Raw genomic sequence first — 16685 nt, 5'->3', positions numbered from 1 at the left:
AATGTTGACACATGACAGCAGTTTAATGGACGTGCTGTGAAAGACTGTTTCTGTTTACGTTCGGTTACGCGGTTGTTCTCACCTGTTGTCAGCGTTGGCGTTGCAGAGCACCCCGAAAGCTGCAGAGCCAGCCCAGGGGCACGGTTCTCCCCTGAGCACCGGTGCCCTGCCCCTGTGCACACCGGCTGCACGTGTCAGAGAAACCTGAGTGGAAACAGGTTTAATCATCGTGGCCGTGGTATGTGGCCTTAAAACAGAGCAAAATGAAAGGAGGTCAGTCCCTTGTTTTGGGAAATAAGACGGTACCTTCCACTGGGGACGCTGGGACTGGGAGAGGAGCGGGCGGGTCGGGAATGGAAGCAGGGCTCTGTCTCGGTTTGTACAGGATTCTTTCTATGAAGACTGGAGTAGAATCTCTGGTTCACGGTGTCGCATTGAAACCGCATCATAGAATCTAACTGCCCTTTACCCCTCAGCACCTACCAACTAAGCAAAACTAGCCAAGGATATGATTTTTTTAAAAACTCAGCATGAACCGCTAAGGACCGGGGTGCAACGTAAAGCAGTACATCGACAACCTGTGTCCAGCCTGGAAGCAGACAGCTCCGGACCGGAGCGGAGCAGTCCCTCACCCCCGCCTTGGCACCCTCCCACGGCTCTGCTGCTGACATGGCCCAGTGCAGACGAGGCGCCCGGACCTCCAGATCTGCAGGGAGCAGACTCACACGTCCTTGTCTTGTTGCCCTTCTGACCCAGAATGTCGGCCGTGGGGGCCTGGGAGGGACGACAGGGCGGAGATGAGGTCAGGGCATGTTGTGGGGGGGAGAGGGATGCAGAGCCGGTGTGTTTCCGTGGCAACAGGGTGTCAGGGTGGAGGAGAGCCAGGTATTCTAAGAACGCCCCACCCAGCCGACCTCTGCACCCACAGAGGGCGGAGCTGCGGAGCCACACCCCGGTCAGCCCTCAGGTGGGGGCGGGGAGGGTCCCAGCTTTAGTCACGTGGAAGAGAGGTAGGCACCTCTCCCAGCTCTGATAGAGGGTGTAAGCAAGATGCCGGGCACGCGGACAAAGGAAAAGGAAAAGCTGTGTCCCAGGACCTAAGCTAATAATGACACAAACCCTATTGCTCAGTGAAAATCGTCGTCCATGCCAGGGAACCGGAAGAAAAGCTCTCAGTTGCTCCACGCTGAAGAGCAACACAGTAAGATTGTTCTGGACGGGAGGACCAGGGACCTGGAAGTCAGGGGACCATGGGACATGTTGGGGGACGAGCCAAGGCCCGGGCCAACAGCTCTGTTGAAGGTCCTCTCGTGACCGGCAGTGTCGGGAGATTCGCAGTCACACGGGTGGGGGTGGGAGACCAGAGCAGCTGTGGAGGCTGGAAGAGACGCAGGACGGAGCTCCCATTCCCGAGGGCGGACGCCCCATCCTTGGGTTGGCCGACTGTGCCCTCCTGGAGGGGAGGGTCGCATCCCTGACCTGGCCCAGCGGGAGCCCTGCTATGGGAAGCCCAAGTGGCTCGTAAGGCTGGGGGAAGTGTTCCAGCTCACCCACCCAGCCCATGGGTCCCGGACTCAAAGCAGATGCAGGGTGCTCGGCGGAGGGGCGGAGGGGCGGTCGGAACCTCCTGGAATGCTCACGGCCACGGTGTGAATGCGAGGGCGGCTGGACTCGTTTACTGTGACCTCCCGCCGTGGACTCGTAGTGAGCATTTAACGGAGTGGAGAGCGGGCAGGCGGTGCACGGACAGAGGAGCATCGTCCTGGGAGAGCCCGTCCATGAAGCCCTTTGTCAGAGCCCCTCTGGGTCTGGAGCCCGTTTTGCTTCCCAAGCTCCACGTGATGCAGGCGCAGGGTTTCAGTCTGGGCCACGTGGGGACGGCCGGTGCTGAAAGGGGAGAAGCAGCGTCCGAACTGGTAAACCGGGGACGTGGCTGTGAGCGTGCGAGGGGAGGAACTGGGACGTGAGCGGTGGTGCCCTCAGCGCCCAGCTGGCACACAGCCTGTGTGGTCTTGGTGTCCGGGAAGGACCAGGCTGCTGTGGGCCTTCGGACACTCGGACTCCACCCGCGCTGCCCTGCCCCGAGGGGCAGAGGGAGACTCAGTGGCTGAGCTTCTCCACCAGAACAGGACAGGGCCAGGCGACGCTGCGGCGGGCTGGCCCTGCGCCCGGCAGGGTTGATCGTCGGGGAGCTCGGAGCAGCCACTGGTCCCGCCACCATTTAAATAACAGAGACAGAGGTCCAGGGACCCCGAGGACAGTGGACAGGGCCACCAGCCTGCCCTGCGGAGGATGGGGTCCCTGCCCTCATGTCAAGGACTCCCATTAATGTGAGGTGACTCCTTCCCAGTTAGAGCAGCACCATGCTCATCTCAGAGAGCTGTCATGAGTCACAGTGTGGCCTGTTGATGCCCTGTGACGAGCGGGGTGAGCGCTGGCCGGTTGGCCCCCACACCCGGAGTGTGGCTGCTCCTTGACCTGGCTGCTCGTTGACCTGGCAGTTTGACATCTGAGACTCTTGTCTCTAGAAACACTCTGCAGTCGGCAAGTATCTGGAGGGGATGCACACACACACGTGTGTCTCTGTGACTTATTTCAATTAGAGAAAGGCTCTGGCATGAACAGTGCCCGTGACCAAGTGTGCAACGACAGGCTTAACAGAAGCTTAGTAATTCACGGATCCTGCATGGTCCCCCTTCTGTGAGAAAAGTGGTCTCTTTGTGTCTTAGCACAGGGGAAAATACACACTTTAAAGATACACAGGAAGTCAAAAGGATACACATACTTAGTGCGTTCCAGAGTGTGAAATTGAGGTCAAGAGATAGCACTGTGCTCCCTGGCCAGCCCGTGGGACATGAAGGAAACTGGGTGTGGTCAGATGCACAGGCGCTCAGGCCAGGGCCGTGGGTGGCCCACCAGGACACGTCCCTCCCAGGTGATGAGGAGCCTCCAGAGACACGCAGCCTGCGGGCCTCTGCTGCCCCCACGGGCACGTTGCTCTGCCTGCCGAGGAAACGCCCCCGCTCTCCGCCTCCAACCGGACCCTTGGGGACCTGGAGCGAGAGTCTCCCAGGCCACTTTTCTGCACGTCAGTCTGGGAATGTGTTCGTGGTGCAGGGAGCTCTGTGTCCTCGGGGTCTGGCCACGGCAAGGCCTGCAGACAAGATGGAAATGTGTACATTCCCTAGGCTGACCGTTGTGAAACTGTTGTTGTTACAGCGTTTTAAAACACTACACGTTTCAATAATAATTTTAAAAATAAAACACAAAGCCTATATGAATGGGGTACAAATCCATGCATGTCTAATTTTTCCTTCTTTCACAGAGTTACTGGGGGCGAACTGTTTGAAGACATCGTGGCAAGAGAATACTACAGTGAGGCCGACGCCAGGTGCGTGCTGGGCCCCAGCGATGCCTGCCCCACTGTGCACAGCCTCGCGGCCCTGCCTGCTGCCACGGGCACACAGCACCAGCTGTGTCTTACTTTGTTAAAGCCTAACTAGAATGACTTCTACTAAACATAAACTCTTTTAGCAAATGTGAGAGATCCAAAGTTGGCATCCTCTGGTCTCTAGGTCCTGGGCAGCCCACTATGCCCCTAGTCACTTTCATGCAAAATTAAATGAAAGGAGATTAAATAGGCTCTTTAATTTCCATGTCAATTAATCAGAAGTAAATACAATTACAAGTTCGGTTCCTGGGTCGCAGCCAGCACATTCCCGGTGTCCGGTGGCTGCGACTGGGAGCAGGTCCCCGGCTCCTGGGCTCCCACAGAGACAGGCGACAGGAGCCCCTCAGAGCATCGTGAGCTGGAAGTGTCTGTACAACCTTGGGACGCTCATTTGATTGGTACGAAGTTAAGAATGGCCAACATTTGGTCTCATGTGAAAGCTCCGAGGCTGCAGAAGGGCAATGTTTGGAGTGAGCTGTCACCTGTGCGCAGGGAGTGCTGAGCCTGGATGGCGTGGGTTCTCCTCAGCACCCTCCTGCAAACTGCATAGTTCACACTTACTCTGAAAATGGGCCGGGAGCCAGGGCTCGCTGTTAGCGATGAGAACAGAACCCTGGGAGAGTCTGGTGCTCTCAGCGATTCCTCGGGCCGCTCCAGCCCACCTGCTGGCCCTGCCCAGAGTGGCGCCCATGCCTGCACAGCTCCCTCTGAGTCTCCAGTCCGTATCCTGCTTCAGTGCGTTGCTGTAGCATCCTGTGCATCTCCTCTGCGCGACTATGCTCTGGAGTCTTCCATGGAATTTTACTGCCAAAGTCAAGTAGAAAGCTCAGTGTCACTCATGCTCTGATGAGTGAATCATCACTGGCTCATTTCCCCCAGGTCCTCCCTGGGGCCTCTGAAGGGGCTTCAGAGCAGCCCAGGGAGGAACGCCGCACACTCGTGAGAGAGGGACTGTCTCCACCGAGACCGTGCACGGGCTGGGACTGGGACTGTTTCCCTGTCGAGGGGCCCACAGACAACAGGGGGTCCCGGGGGGCTTCCCGGAAGCTTGGCAGTTTACAGCAGGGCATTTTTAGAGTCAGTTCCACACAAAGTGAAGGAGAAAACATTCTCTTCCCAACCACAAGTATAAAGAGCATGTTCTGCCAATACCTTGCCAAAGTCTGTTCTTGTCCTGGGCCCCTCAAGAAGCTAAGAATTCAGTCCTTTCTCACTAGTAAAACGTGGTGACAGTCATTTAGCAAGAACTGTTTTTTACTTCTTCATTTTCTGTTATTCATTAGGCTAAGTGACCTGTGCCTGTGGTTGGAGAAGAGGAAGTGAAATCCCTCAGAAATAGGACAAAGCGAATGTTACTATAGCGGGAAGAGTGTCACACAACTCAGATAACTGCCAGCTCTCCAGTGAGCTGTGCAGTAGGAGCAGCAAGTGCGAGGCTCCCGTGTGCGTCTCAGCAGACTCCCGTGAGGGTCTCTGTCTGGGTCAGTTTTTGACATCCGCACTGTAGAAAATCAGAGGTGATTACTCTTTTCACTCGAGAGTTCATGTTGGAGTCCTGTTGTTCTGCACACTCAGTGGGGGAGCATGTCCGCACCGAACTGTGCACTGCACCTGGGACACAGTTGTGCGCACCCGTGTTTGAGCACACAGGTCCCAGGCACACTGCACAGTGGACACGCCTCACGCAGTCATGGCAGGGACCATAGAGCTGCCAGTCAGTGGTCTCCCTCCAGGTTAGTTAGCGGTTGGTTTGACATCAGGGGATCTGTACCAAGAACAGCATAAATTGTGCATTTGACAGGTGGAGGACCCACATGGAAATGTGCTCCAGGGACTCAAATTTGTATTTGTTTCCATCCATTCCCAGCCCTTCCCCAGAGTCTAGCCTGACTGCGGAGGGTCGGTTCACACCGTGGGCTGACTTTGGCTTCTCCTTATTACTGCAGACTCATTACTTCTTCTACTAACACAGTCCACACGAGGCAGCATTCTCAACTCAGCGGGTAGCCATGCCCCTGCGTCCGACCCTCCTTTCTCCTGCCACTTCGTCCTCTTGTTTTCCACACCTGTGCTTATGTGCGAGCTCAGGTTGGGAACAGTTCAGGTGTGTCTAAGACATACCCACATGTTTTCTGTCTCCGGAGAGTTTTCCCAGAGCACGATGGGGACAGGAATCCGGACCTGGGTCCCGCTGTGGTGGGGTTACAGTCGCAGTGGACAAACGCAGCTCAGCTCGCTTCGTGTGGACACACCCTTGTTGTTAGCAGCAGAGTTCGCTGCATTCCGCCTACTTAACTGCAGTGCCAAACCAAATAATGGAACGTATGTGATTTTTGTCTTTGTTTGATGCGTGGTTCAGTGCCTCACAACACTGTCCCTTCCTCCTGCCCTGTGTCTTTGCAGTCATTGCATACAGCAGATTCTAGAAAGCGTGAACCATTGTCACCTGAATGGCATTGTGCACAGGGATCTGAAGGTCAGTACTGGAGTCTGCACCTCGGAAGCAGAGGGCTGGGGTGTGTTTTGGGGAAGGGCAGAGGGCGGGCACTGAGAGGGTCCCTTGCTGCTCCCAACCTCCGCTGCACTGGCTGCTGCTGATGTGACGATGCACGAGGCCTCTTCAGCTGCTTGTCTGCAGGCCACACATACATCACGGCAACGGGGGGGCGGGGTGCTGGACACCTGTTCCGTGTCCAGGTGGTGAATGTGAACCAAGAGGTGGTTTGGGGGCAGGTTTTCCCGAATGTCCCACATTTGCCTGGAGACCTTGCCCGTGATGAGTGTCACCTGCAGACTGAAGTGCACTTCTGTCCTGGGACCGCGGTGGCCGAGGCAGAAAAGCTGGCTGCACATTGCTCCTGAGTCCGCCAAGCCCTCAGGCAGGGAGTTGCCAGGCCCGGCAGCAGAGCAGCCAGGCTAGTGATGTCTCCGCTCTAACCTTAACCGAGCCCAACTGCTCAGGTGGTGGCTTCGAAGGGACACTTAGAAAACAATGGGAGAGAATGGGCAACCGCTTTCTGGGGGCAGGGGGTGGAGCACAACAGCTCTAGGATTATATTTGTGTCCTAATTTATTTCCCGAGAGGACTTGGGAGAGAGCCCCAGGATCCTATGAAGGCTCTTTAAGGTGGCTTTTTTAGGACAAGCGGACCACCAGTCAGGCTCACGGCTGGCAGGACCCTGCCTGTTCTGAGGCAGCGGTCACTCTGCAGGAGCAATGTGTCCCTTCTGGCGGGCGTCCCAGCACCGCCAGCTGTCTGCGGTGGCGGGCACCTGGTCTCCGTGCGGCTCGGGACTAACGATGCCCCTGGTGTTTGCATGCAGTCATTGCACTCAGCAGATCCTGGAGGCCGCCCTGCATTGCCCGCAGGTGGGCGTGGTCCACCGGGACCTGCAGGTGAGTGCTGCCCACACACTGGTCGGTGCAGTTGTGTCCCAGAAGCAGGTGCTCTGCGAGCCGTGTACTCTCTCGCTCTACTCAGGGCGAAGCACAGTCCCTCTCCCGCCGGGACCTCTGTCCCGTGTCCTTCAGGGAGGAACACTTCCCTAAGCCAGAGTAGGGACAGCCTCTGATGGGGCTTTGGGTGGCCCCGATGTCCTCCTCATTCTGAACTTGTCCTGTGGACACTGGTCAGACACACTGTCTCACAGCCTGTGCTCTACACCCAACGCGATGTCAGTAGTCACCCATGTCTTGAGGCGAGAGGAAATGCAGCTACGAGGTCGATTCCGGCCCGTGACCTTGGGTGCTGGAGAGCCCTGCTGGGCCCTGGGGTCTCCGGCCCAGGAGCTCTGAGAACTCGGAGGCTTCCTGGTCCATTGTTCACTGACCTTCCTCGGGACTGAGACCCGCGTGCCTTTTGCATCAGATGAAGAAAAGGAAAATAGAACACTTTGCTCAGCTTCTCTAATGAGCAGTGTTGGGGTCGTTTGGAAAGCAAGTAGGGAAGACGTCTCGGCGTTCTAGTCTCACACCTGGGATTCCAGAGGAGAAGGGGAGGCCTGGAAGCGAGTGAGAGGAACCGACGGCACGAGCCGGTGCGAGCACGGGAGCCGTGGGCCCAGCCGTGACTCTTCGTTCGAAGGCTCGGCTCTCCCAGGCGTGTGCACCGCACTGGCAGAGGTTCCAGGGTCCAGCTGTGTGTGTGCAGTGGGACCTCAGCTGGCTTCTCGTGTGCAGAGCCCTCTAGTCGTAAGGGACTCTGGATACGTCACTGCCATTCATTTCGTATGTCCAAGAAGAGTTGTCTCCAAGATCCAAAGTGAGCCACTTGGAGATGCTATTTGTAAGCAAAACCTTGCCTGAGTTTTCCGGAATCTTCCTTTGTGTTTAATTTGAATCTGAGAGCATCAAATGTCAAAGCAGAGGTGTGGTTGGTGATGTTTTCCTTTGGACAGCCGAAATAGGCCTGTGCTCATTGCTGACACCTACCAAATTTACCCACAGGAATAAAGGAAAAATGTGTTCCTTTGAAAACTCATTTTTTTTGGTGACCACTTCAAAAATTACTTGCCAGCCAAGTACAGTCAGAGCCCCTTTCTGCTACTTCTCAGAACTCATGGAGCCAGTTCTTTTTGCAAGTGAGTGTGTATGGACACACAAATTTTTGTGCTGTTTACCAGGTGCTCTGTTAATGGATTTATTGTTGGAAATATTTTCCTCCATGTCATGTAATTACTAGTACACTCAAAGCTGATATGGGGAGAGTGGGCACTCTGCAGTGACTCTCAGGTCACGGCTTCTGGGCCGTGACGTGGACGTGTGTCAGCGTCCAGCTCAGTGGAGCCTACACTGGCCGGGGCTCTGATCTGAGGTGGCAGCGGGCCCAGCAGGGGAGCTGTGAGGAAGAAGATATTTTCTGACACATGAGCTAAAGTTGCTAATTAAAAACTCAGGCAGGGGACCTCAGGGAGGCTGGCCACCTGGAGACAGGTTGCAGCGTCACCGGGCACATTGCTTTTTGGAGAGACGCATTTCTGCTCCTCTCTCCTGTGACATCAGGGAGGACAGAAGTGGACTTCCAGGGAGCACGTCCTCACTTCCACACCCGCTCTGGTCTCTGTCTGATGGCTGGTCTGAGTAGACTCCAGCTCAGAGTAGTTCTGCATGCTTGTTTCGGAAGCCTGCTGAGCGAGAACGCAGAGCACGCTAAGGGCACGGGACACATGGCCTGTTCCGCATCTCTTATACCCTCCAGGTGTGCTGTACCCGGTAACTGTGCTGCTGGTAATAGCATTTTACCAACACCTGAAAAGGGAAAAATTGATGCCTGAAATTTCTTACTAGCAGGCTCCAAAAATACTGCTCGTAGTATTCTTGGGCCATATATTTTTGTTTCCATACCCTGATTCCCATGCTAATTCAGGGACAACACAGATGTCTGAGCACAGTTTAATTACTGGTGAAAACCCCGGGACGTGACAATCTCCCTTGATATCAAGGCACCTGTGAGCTCTGTGGGTGAGACCCTCCCAGCACAGTGGCTGCAAAGTGTGGCGTTTGACTTTGCGACCCGACTGGAGAGACTGGAGACTGGCCACCGCCCCCCGAGTTCGTGAGCAGACACTTTCCATCAAGGGAAGAATAAAAGCATGTTTATAGCATGAAAGGTAACACAGTAAGGTAGATTGCTATGTACACCACTTAAAATTGGATAAAGAAGATGAGTATGCACCGTCTGATAACGCGATAGCCTGGAGATCACCCGTGGGGGCTGGATTAACCCTGGGCGCCCGCCCCGTCGGAGAGCTGTCTGGACTAGAGATGAGGGTGAGCTCCGCAGGCGGTGGGAGCAGGAGGCGCAGGTGCGCACGGGGGGAGCGGGTGCTGGGGATGAGGGCGAAGGGCCCACGGCCCTGCACACCAGGCAGGGTCTCACCCACGAGCAGACACGGGTCGGGCCAACTGCTGGAGACCCTCACGGTGCTGGCTCTTGCCCTGCGACATAATTAGGGTCCTGGAATTTGGGACTGCGCCCTCTTCTTCGGAGGGGTTGGGATCAAGGCAGGACCTCAGTCACAAAACCAGTAATGCCCTTCCCTTAGCCAACAGCCGCCATGTCCCTGTGCCAGCTTCCCTGAGGAATGCTCTCGACCCCTCCCTGTGCAGGGCACTCAGGTGGCCCTGTGTTGTCCAGGGAGGTTGCAGTGCCCTTGACGGACAGGACCTGTTCCTGCCACTCAGCTATGCTGTAGGTGTGCGCCCACGTGGTTTGGTTCCAGAGTCTCTGCTAACTTCTCAGCTCAGTGAATTGAAACTTTCATAGAGACCAAGGAATAGGTCAACAGTGATGGGAAATAATTTTGCCAGCAATATTAAGAACTATGTGGGTAATGGTTCTGTTTAGTTAACCAAAAGATTTGTTTTATCCCACCCATAGATCTTCCAGAGCTGGGAATAAGAGAATAAGGTCACGTCCAGCTGTCATGTGGAGTGCGGGAGGAACATAGTTTGGGAATAGGCTGTTGTGTAAAGTTCAAGTGCCCTGTGTAGGGACCAACAAGGCATTGGCCACAGCCTCTGAAAAGTGAGGCTCATAACGGAAGGCACTGGGCCCCTAACGCAGGCCCCGTGAGGCTAGACAGGGTTTGGGGTGCTGACAGACAGACTGCCCATGAGCCACTGGGACTGCTGCTGGTCATCGTGAGCCGTGACGGGACTGTCGACTGTGAAAAGAGCAAGCGCTTGCAAGCCATTCCTGCCCTCGCGGAGCCCCGTCTGAGCCTCGGGCGTGGGTCCCAGTGCCGATCAAAAGCAGAGCTCCGCGCGTGGGCCTACGGACCAGGGACCGAAGTCACTTACAACTGTGCGGAAGGGGAGCTGCTGTTCTCTGGCCAAAAAGAGGGCCATACCCCAAACAAGCACTGCAACTAAAAAGATATTCGGTCAAAGGCTGCAGTGACAAGTGACAATCATGATGTCACAAGAAATAAAGGAATGTGGACTCAGACATGTTCTCGTTTGAGAGCCTGGGGAACAGTTCCTGTGAACAGCTGACAGAAGTTACTCCTTAGACTGAGAGAGAGAAACTACTTACTCAGCTCCAAGAGTCTGTGCGTCAGGAACGAAGCGGGGACCCGCGCCCGGCCTGCACCCTCACTCTGGGCCTTCACACTGCCGCCCGGGAAGAGCAGAGCTTCTGAGCCCGCTCCGCGGGTTCGTGCCGAAGCGAGGAGCAGCGGCAAGGAGGGTGCGGCAGGCACCCTTTGTGAGGCCTCGGACACCAGTGAGCCGAGAGGTTTTTCTGCCTCGGCTTTTTTTGGAATATGAGACAAATTTTGTTTCTGTCCACTCAGAATTTGAACTCGCCCCCTCACCACTGACCTTTGGTAGTACAGTATATGTTTGATGTGGAGGCTGTATGAATTGTAGGACATGATAATAGAGTTAATCAAGCTGATACATTCCAAAACATATGTATAAATCAAATTTTGTGTAATAGTTCTGATGTTCCATTGAAGCTAGCCATTAGTTAGCACTCTCGTGACGAAACATTTTATAAGCAGGGTGTCAAACTCATTTGCACCAGGGGCCACCTCAGCCTTGCAGTTGCCCTCCGAGGGCCAAACGTAATGTTAGGACTGTATAAACGTAACTACCCTTAACAGTTAAGTGAGAGCTCGGCACTGCCGCTGGGTAGAAGCAAGGGGCCGAGGGCCTTGTGTTTGCCACCTGTGTGATACAAAGCAACTCTCAACAAAGCCAGTCATCCTGATTTTCCAGGTCGCGTTCTACAGTTCTGTATTTTAGGTTTTCCTAAAAGATGTACATAAACATGAAGCCGTTTCAGGGCTGCTAACTTTTTAACTTATAAAATGACCTCGAAATTAATTGCCTTGCCTCTTCCTGCACATAACTGTCACAGAATAGTCTTCGGGAGTGTCAGGGTCGACCCCACTGCCGACAAGTCTGTGACCTCCTGCGTGGCTCACGGGCATGTGGGGGGCCCGAGGGCCTGTCTCGGGGCGAATGTTCACCCCTCAAGGGCCTGCCCGGTACATCCTGGGGCGGCCACCTCAGCACAGCTGGAGGGGACCCGCTGTTTCAGGGCATGAAGCGCACGGCACTGCCCAGAGTGTTTCGACTGAGCGATAAGAAGGAAGCCGTGTAATTTTCAAACGTTAGTTCGTGGTGACACTGGCATTTGCTCAGCAGACTTCGGTGCCACTCGACCTAAGAGACCTAATAAAATGGCCGCGCTTTCGAGAGCAATTGCACGTCTTCCCCGAGATGAGTCTGCTGGTGACGAGTCGTCACGGCGTGCGTCACGCAGGTCTCCGACACCTCCACGCCTGCAAACCATGGTGACAGTGGGACGGGCTTCCTCCCAGCCGCGTGTCCCATAAGTTAATAGCTGGAGACTGTTGATCACATTAGAAACGTTTTAGTTCTAGGAATAAAATGTCAAATAATAGCATGCCACGGTTTGATGCTCTGTAGATAGATGACCAGAGTTCCAAGCAAGCTGGAATGTTAGGTTTTGCTAAGTTATTTCAATGTGAAGATCGTTCATAGTCTTGAGACATCTTCGTCCCAACGTCCAGACTAAGTTATCCCAGTTTGGTGTCGCATGCAAAGTCTGCCCACCCCTAAGGCCTTGTTGCCGAGTTTGCCTCACAGCCGCCAGCTGTCCTGCTGGCGCTGCGTCTGACGGCGGTGATGCCCGACTGACATCTCCTCCTACAGCCTCAGCCTGGTTCCTTCACAGTGTGGTTATGAGTCGCTCACTAATTTGCATGACTCACCTAACTAATCAATTAATACAAGGTCAGAACAACCAACAGAATTGACTACTTCAGTAAAAAAAGTACCCAATTTTATGAAAAAATATGAAATTAGCTGTTTGTCAGTATGTAAACAGAACCAGTTTGACTGACTGAAGTTTTAGACTTTCAGACAGTTGTTTTGGCTTTTGTGTGGTCCACTGTTCCCCACCTTTTTTCAGTCAGTCTGAGACACACCTCGAAATTCGCCAGGTCTCATCCCAAGGAGAGGAAAGTGTGAGCTGCTCTCTCAGGTGTGTCTGTCGCAGCCCATCTTTGCAGACACCAGGAGGGAGTAGATGTCACTGAGCTCATGGACTGGCTGCCCTTCCCAACCACCCGCAGGGCACTCAGCCCCGTGCAAGGCTCACGCCTGGTGCCTGCCTTCCAAGTGCCCATGTGTCTTGGGCTCTGGTTGGGAAGCACTGGGGCAAAAGGAGCCTTATTTCCACTAGAGTTACTAGTCCCAAGCAGTGGTGAAGGCCAGGAAGTAAAACGCTTCTTCCCTGTAGTATTCCAAAGTGTGAAGATGGCTGTCTGAGTAATGCTTAGAATCACACTCTGAAGACATGTAAATTGTGGTGCAGAAAGCTGGCCTATAAAGGGAAAAAAGCTGACGGTAACATTTGGCAAATAGTAGCGTACTCTTTCTGCCTTTAAGAATAAACAGATTCTTAAAGACTGCAATTTTAATACATAATTCAGAACAAGACTCCAAAATTTGTACAGAAATTGTTTGGAAACATTGAGGAATCAAAATCACTACATTTGGGTTCCAGCTTTTGAAATCAGCTAGGATTTAATTTGCGCAGTTTTCTTTGCCAAATGTCTGTAAATCAGCCCGGCCCTCGTGTGCGCTGCCGTGTCTCCCGCTGCTGTCAGTGTCTGCTCTGCCGGGCTTCTCAGCCCTCGTCATGGCCGCGCCCCGGCCTCGGTGGCCCTGGGGAGCTTGTGAGCAGGTCCGGACAGACGCCTGTCCCCTGGGCCCGTCCCGGGCGGGAGCGCGTCTGTCTATACCCGCACACGTGGCAGCGCTTGTCACTTCCCGTCCCATCTGCCCTGGGGCCGGGGCAAGTCTCTGGGAGAGAAGGGGTGCATGCCTGTACCCCAGTCTTGTACAGCGCTGTTCGTGGTAGAGAGTCCCTTAAAATAGGTTCTCACTTCTGTCTCTTTCTTTCATTTCTAAATAAAGCCTGAGAATTTGCTTTTAGCTAGCAAATCCAAGGGAGCGGCTGTGAAACTGGCGGACTTTGGCCTGGCCATCGAAGTTCAAGGAGACCAGCAGGCATGGTTCGGTGAGTAGGTCTCGCCCTAACTGCCCAGCCACACCCTGCTTCCTGACCACAGAGAATGCGAATGTTGTTCAACCCCCGCTCGACCATCAGGAAGATGGGGGCCTATCAGCGCTTCACTGCACCTTAAATAACTTAAGGGAAGAAGCTATGTTAATAGGAGAGCAATAGCACACAGACTTTTCAAGGATGGTGAGAAGACGGCTGGGCACTGAGAACGACCGAGGCGACGGCCGAGGGCACGTGCGCGTTTGGCCAGTGAGAGCGGCTGTGCACAGGTAGTGCCACTAGCAGCCGCTGCGTGGAGTCGGTCTCGGGAAGCCCTGAGCATCTGATGGACCCAGTGACTGGTGAATGAGTGTAACAGTGTTATAAAGCATGGATACACGTAGATTTATAGTATGTGTTTCATCTTATGTATCTGTTCTGGAAAATACCAGTTTCCTCTCTAAAATTTTGATAATTGTGAGATTTCTGTTTCTAAACAAATTTAAAGGACAAGTGTTTCCAACCAGGCTTATGAACTACTTCAGTGTTCAGCTCGAAGAAGTTATTTTACCCCTGACTTTCTGCCAGTTCCCACTGCTAACCCACTCCCCACCCAACGCCCTGGAACCTCTCCCTAAGCCCCGTCTTTCTTTCATTCCAACTTTCATTGTTCTGAGATTAGGTATTTTTTAATGTCCTTCACTCCTAGCTTCTTTTCTCTGAACAACTGCAAGCAGTTGGAGACCCCAGGTGCTCCCTCTGTGTTTTTTGGGCAGATCCACTGTGCCCCTGACCAGGCATGTGTCCTGGCTGTCCCTGGGCAGGACATCAGTAGAGGGGTGTGCCCAGGGTGGCGGGTGCATGGGGTTACTCCCTCAGGTTTGTTTGGACCAGCTCACCTCAGCCTCCACTCCCACGCCCGGGCCAAGGGCAGTCCCCTTCCTGGGGTGGGGAGGTCAGGAGACTGAGGTCCTGCACCTGCTGCTCCTCAGCTGCCTGCCGCTGAGATGCCGTGTGGGCTGGGCCCGAGGGGCACATGTGCATGATGTGTGCCCCCCCTTCCCACACTGGACCCAGCCCCCACAGGGACAGGGCCGGCCACGGCCCTGCACAGATGGAGGGGGCGCTCTCTGCCCCTGCAGTCCCCTGAGGCCGGAGCAGTGGGCCAAACACCACACAGAAAGAGCCCCTACTTTGGTGTCCCCCATTCACGTGGCCTTGTCCCGCGGGTGCCGACTCACAGGCCTCTCTCCGCAGGGTTCGCGGGCACACCCGGCTACCTCTCTCCAGAGGTGCTGCGGAAGGACCCCTACGGGAAGCCGGTGGACATGTGGGCCTGCGGTGAGGACCCTCGGGGGGGCTGCGGGGGGCTGCAGGTCTCAGTGGTGCCATGGGGCGGGGGGCGGGGGTCCCCTGGCAGGCCTCACTTATGTTCCTTCCTGGCATTACCCAGCATTCCTGAAGTTGGGAGGCTGGCCCAGAGTGTTCGGCAGTGGGGAGGCAGAGGCTGTGCCCAGAGAAGCAGAGAGGAGACCATGCTGGGGGCCTGACTGCTGCCTCGGCTGTGCGGTTCTGACCCTGTGGCTGGTGGGGTGGGGTTGCTATGTCCCCCAAGGTGGCTGTCGCAGGACCTCTTCCCTGTCTGGGAACTCACCCTAAAGCAGGGGGGAGATGGAGGGGAAAGGGGTGAGACAAGGGCGCAGGCAGGGGCAGCCCTGGCTGCGTCTGGGAGCGCTGGGCCCCCTGCTGCACGGGGTGCTGCTGCCTTTGGTGTTGGCCACGGAGCCTGATTCAGACAGGAACTTCCCAGATTTGGTTTTACTGAAACATAAATAAGCCCTTTACTGCCACATCGTAGGGATGGATTGTCCCTCACTGTCTGTCATCTCTTTGGCAGCAGCGGCAATGTGGTGGTTGACTTTGACTGGGGAGCCTCTAGGCCTCTGGTCCTTCTACACCAGCGGAGCCGCTGGGAGAGCCGCATGAAGCCCTGTGTGTGGGAGGCACCTGCGCCAGCCCTGCCTGCCTCTGAGCGGGCTTCTCTCCCTGTGAGCGGGGGTGTGGTGCCCTCCTGGAATCCTGTGCACTTGAGATGAAGACACCCTGTAGCTGGCAGAGTCACTGAAACACGAGCAGCTATCCTAAACCGTCGGGGTGTTCCCTCTGTTAGCGTGTGAGATCTTAGGTGTTTCCCCAGCTTGTCTCCCTCCCCCTCCCTGAGGGTGACTCCTTAGCATGAACCCTGAACAGCCTTGGGGTCAGAGTGCTATCCCAAAATGTCCTTGTTCACCCCTAAATGCTAATGACGATAACTCAGATTTCTTTGCATAGTCAGCCGCCACTAGGTCTGTTTCCGCTGCTGAATATAACAGGCGGGCACTGAGAGATGGGTGCCGTGGAGAGCGGTTAGGGGGCTGGAGTGCTGCTCTAGAGCCTGGGTGCTGGGTGAGGGCCCATGGGTGCAGACCGGGCAGTGCCCGGGGACTGGAGATGGCCTGCAGTCTTTGCTGACCTCATCCAGGGCCATGAACTGCCTGCCCCTCCTTATGCCTCCCTTAGTTCCTGTTTTTTCCGGGGCCTGCTGGGTGGTGGGTGTGGGGCTTGGGGGGAGGCACCCAGCTGCCCAGCTCTGCAGCCGTGACCTGGCACACACGCAGTCTTGGGACTCGGCCACTCTGACAAAAACAGAGATACCTGTTTATCTCTGACAAAACAGAGATACCAGCAGCCCTTGCAGGCCGGTCACGTACAGGAACGTTCAAGGAGGCCAAAGAGCGTGTGGCCTGGAATGGCAGGCAGGTGCCGTCCTCAGGTGACCTGCTGGGCCCGGTCAGCAGCTCAGGCCTGACAGCTGGACGGTGTGACCCTGCTCGACTGCCACCACACACAAGTCTGTCCAGGGCACCCCCACAGCCCAGCCCCTCCCTCTGTGTGTCCTGTGGGTGTCCAGTGAGCTCACTGCCGGCGGGTGGCCTAACGTGCTGATGTGCCCATCCCTACAGGTGTCATTCTGTACATCCTGCTGGTGGGGTACCCCCCGTTCTGGGACGAAGACCAGCACAGGCTCTACCAGCAGATCAAGGCCGGCGCTTACGACGTATGTAACAGGGTTCAGAGAGCCACAGGAGCTCCCTGTGGTCTTCCTCTTGGAGGGGAGGAGAGGGGAGGGGAGGGGACAAGTCGGGAATTAGA

The 16685-nt window shown here is 55.3% G+C and overlaps 1 protein-coding gene across 4 annotated transcripts in view; it reads left to right on the top strand.

The window, feature by feature from the left end:
• Positions 1-16685, top strand: part of CAMK2D (calcium/calmodulin dependent protein kinase II delta) — a 123114-nt gene that overhangs the window by 81351 nt on the left and 25078 nt on the right. For all 4 annotated transcript variants that reach the window (XM_053658100.1, XM_053658099.1, XM_053658098.1 and 1 more), the window contains exons 5-9: positions 3326-3391; positions 5855-5927; positions 13406-13508; positions 14751-14834; positions 16496-16590. In XM_053658100.1, coding sequence (XP_053514075.1) covers positions 3326-3391; positions 5855-5927; positions 13406-13508; positions 14751-14834; positions 16496-16590 — 421 coding nt within the window. The remainder of the gene's footprint in view (positions 1-3325; positions 3392-5854; positions 5928-13405; positions 13509-14750; positions 14835-16495; positions 16591-16685) is intronic.

The sequence above is a fragment of the Artibeus jamaicensis genome, unplaced genomic scaffold, assembly GCF_021234435.1.
Source record: "Artibeus jamaicensis isolate MK-2021 breed Jamaican fruit bat unplaced genomic scaffold, CSHL_Jam_final scaffold_537, whole genome shotgun sequence".
Taxonomy (NCBI): domain Eukaryota; kingdom Metazoa; phylum Chordata; class Mammalia; order Chiroptera; family Phyllostomidae; genus Artibeus; species Artibeus jamaicensis.
Note: the sequence above shows the minus strand (reverse complement) of the source record. Positions and strands in the feature narration are given on the sequence as shown.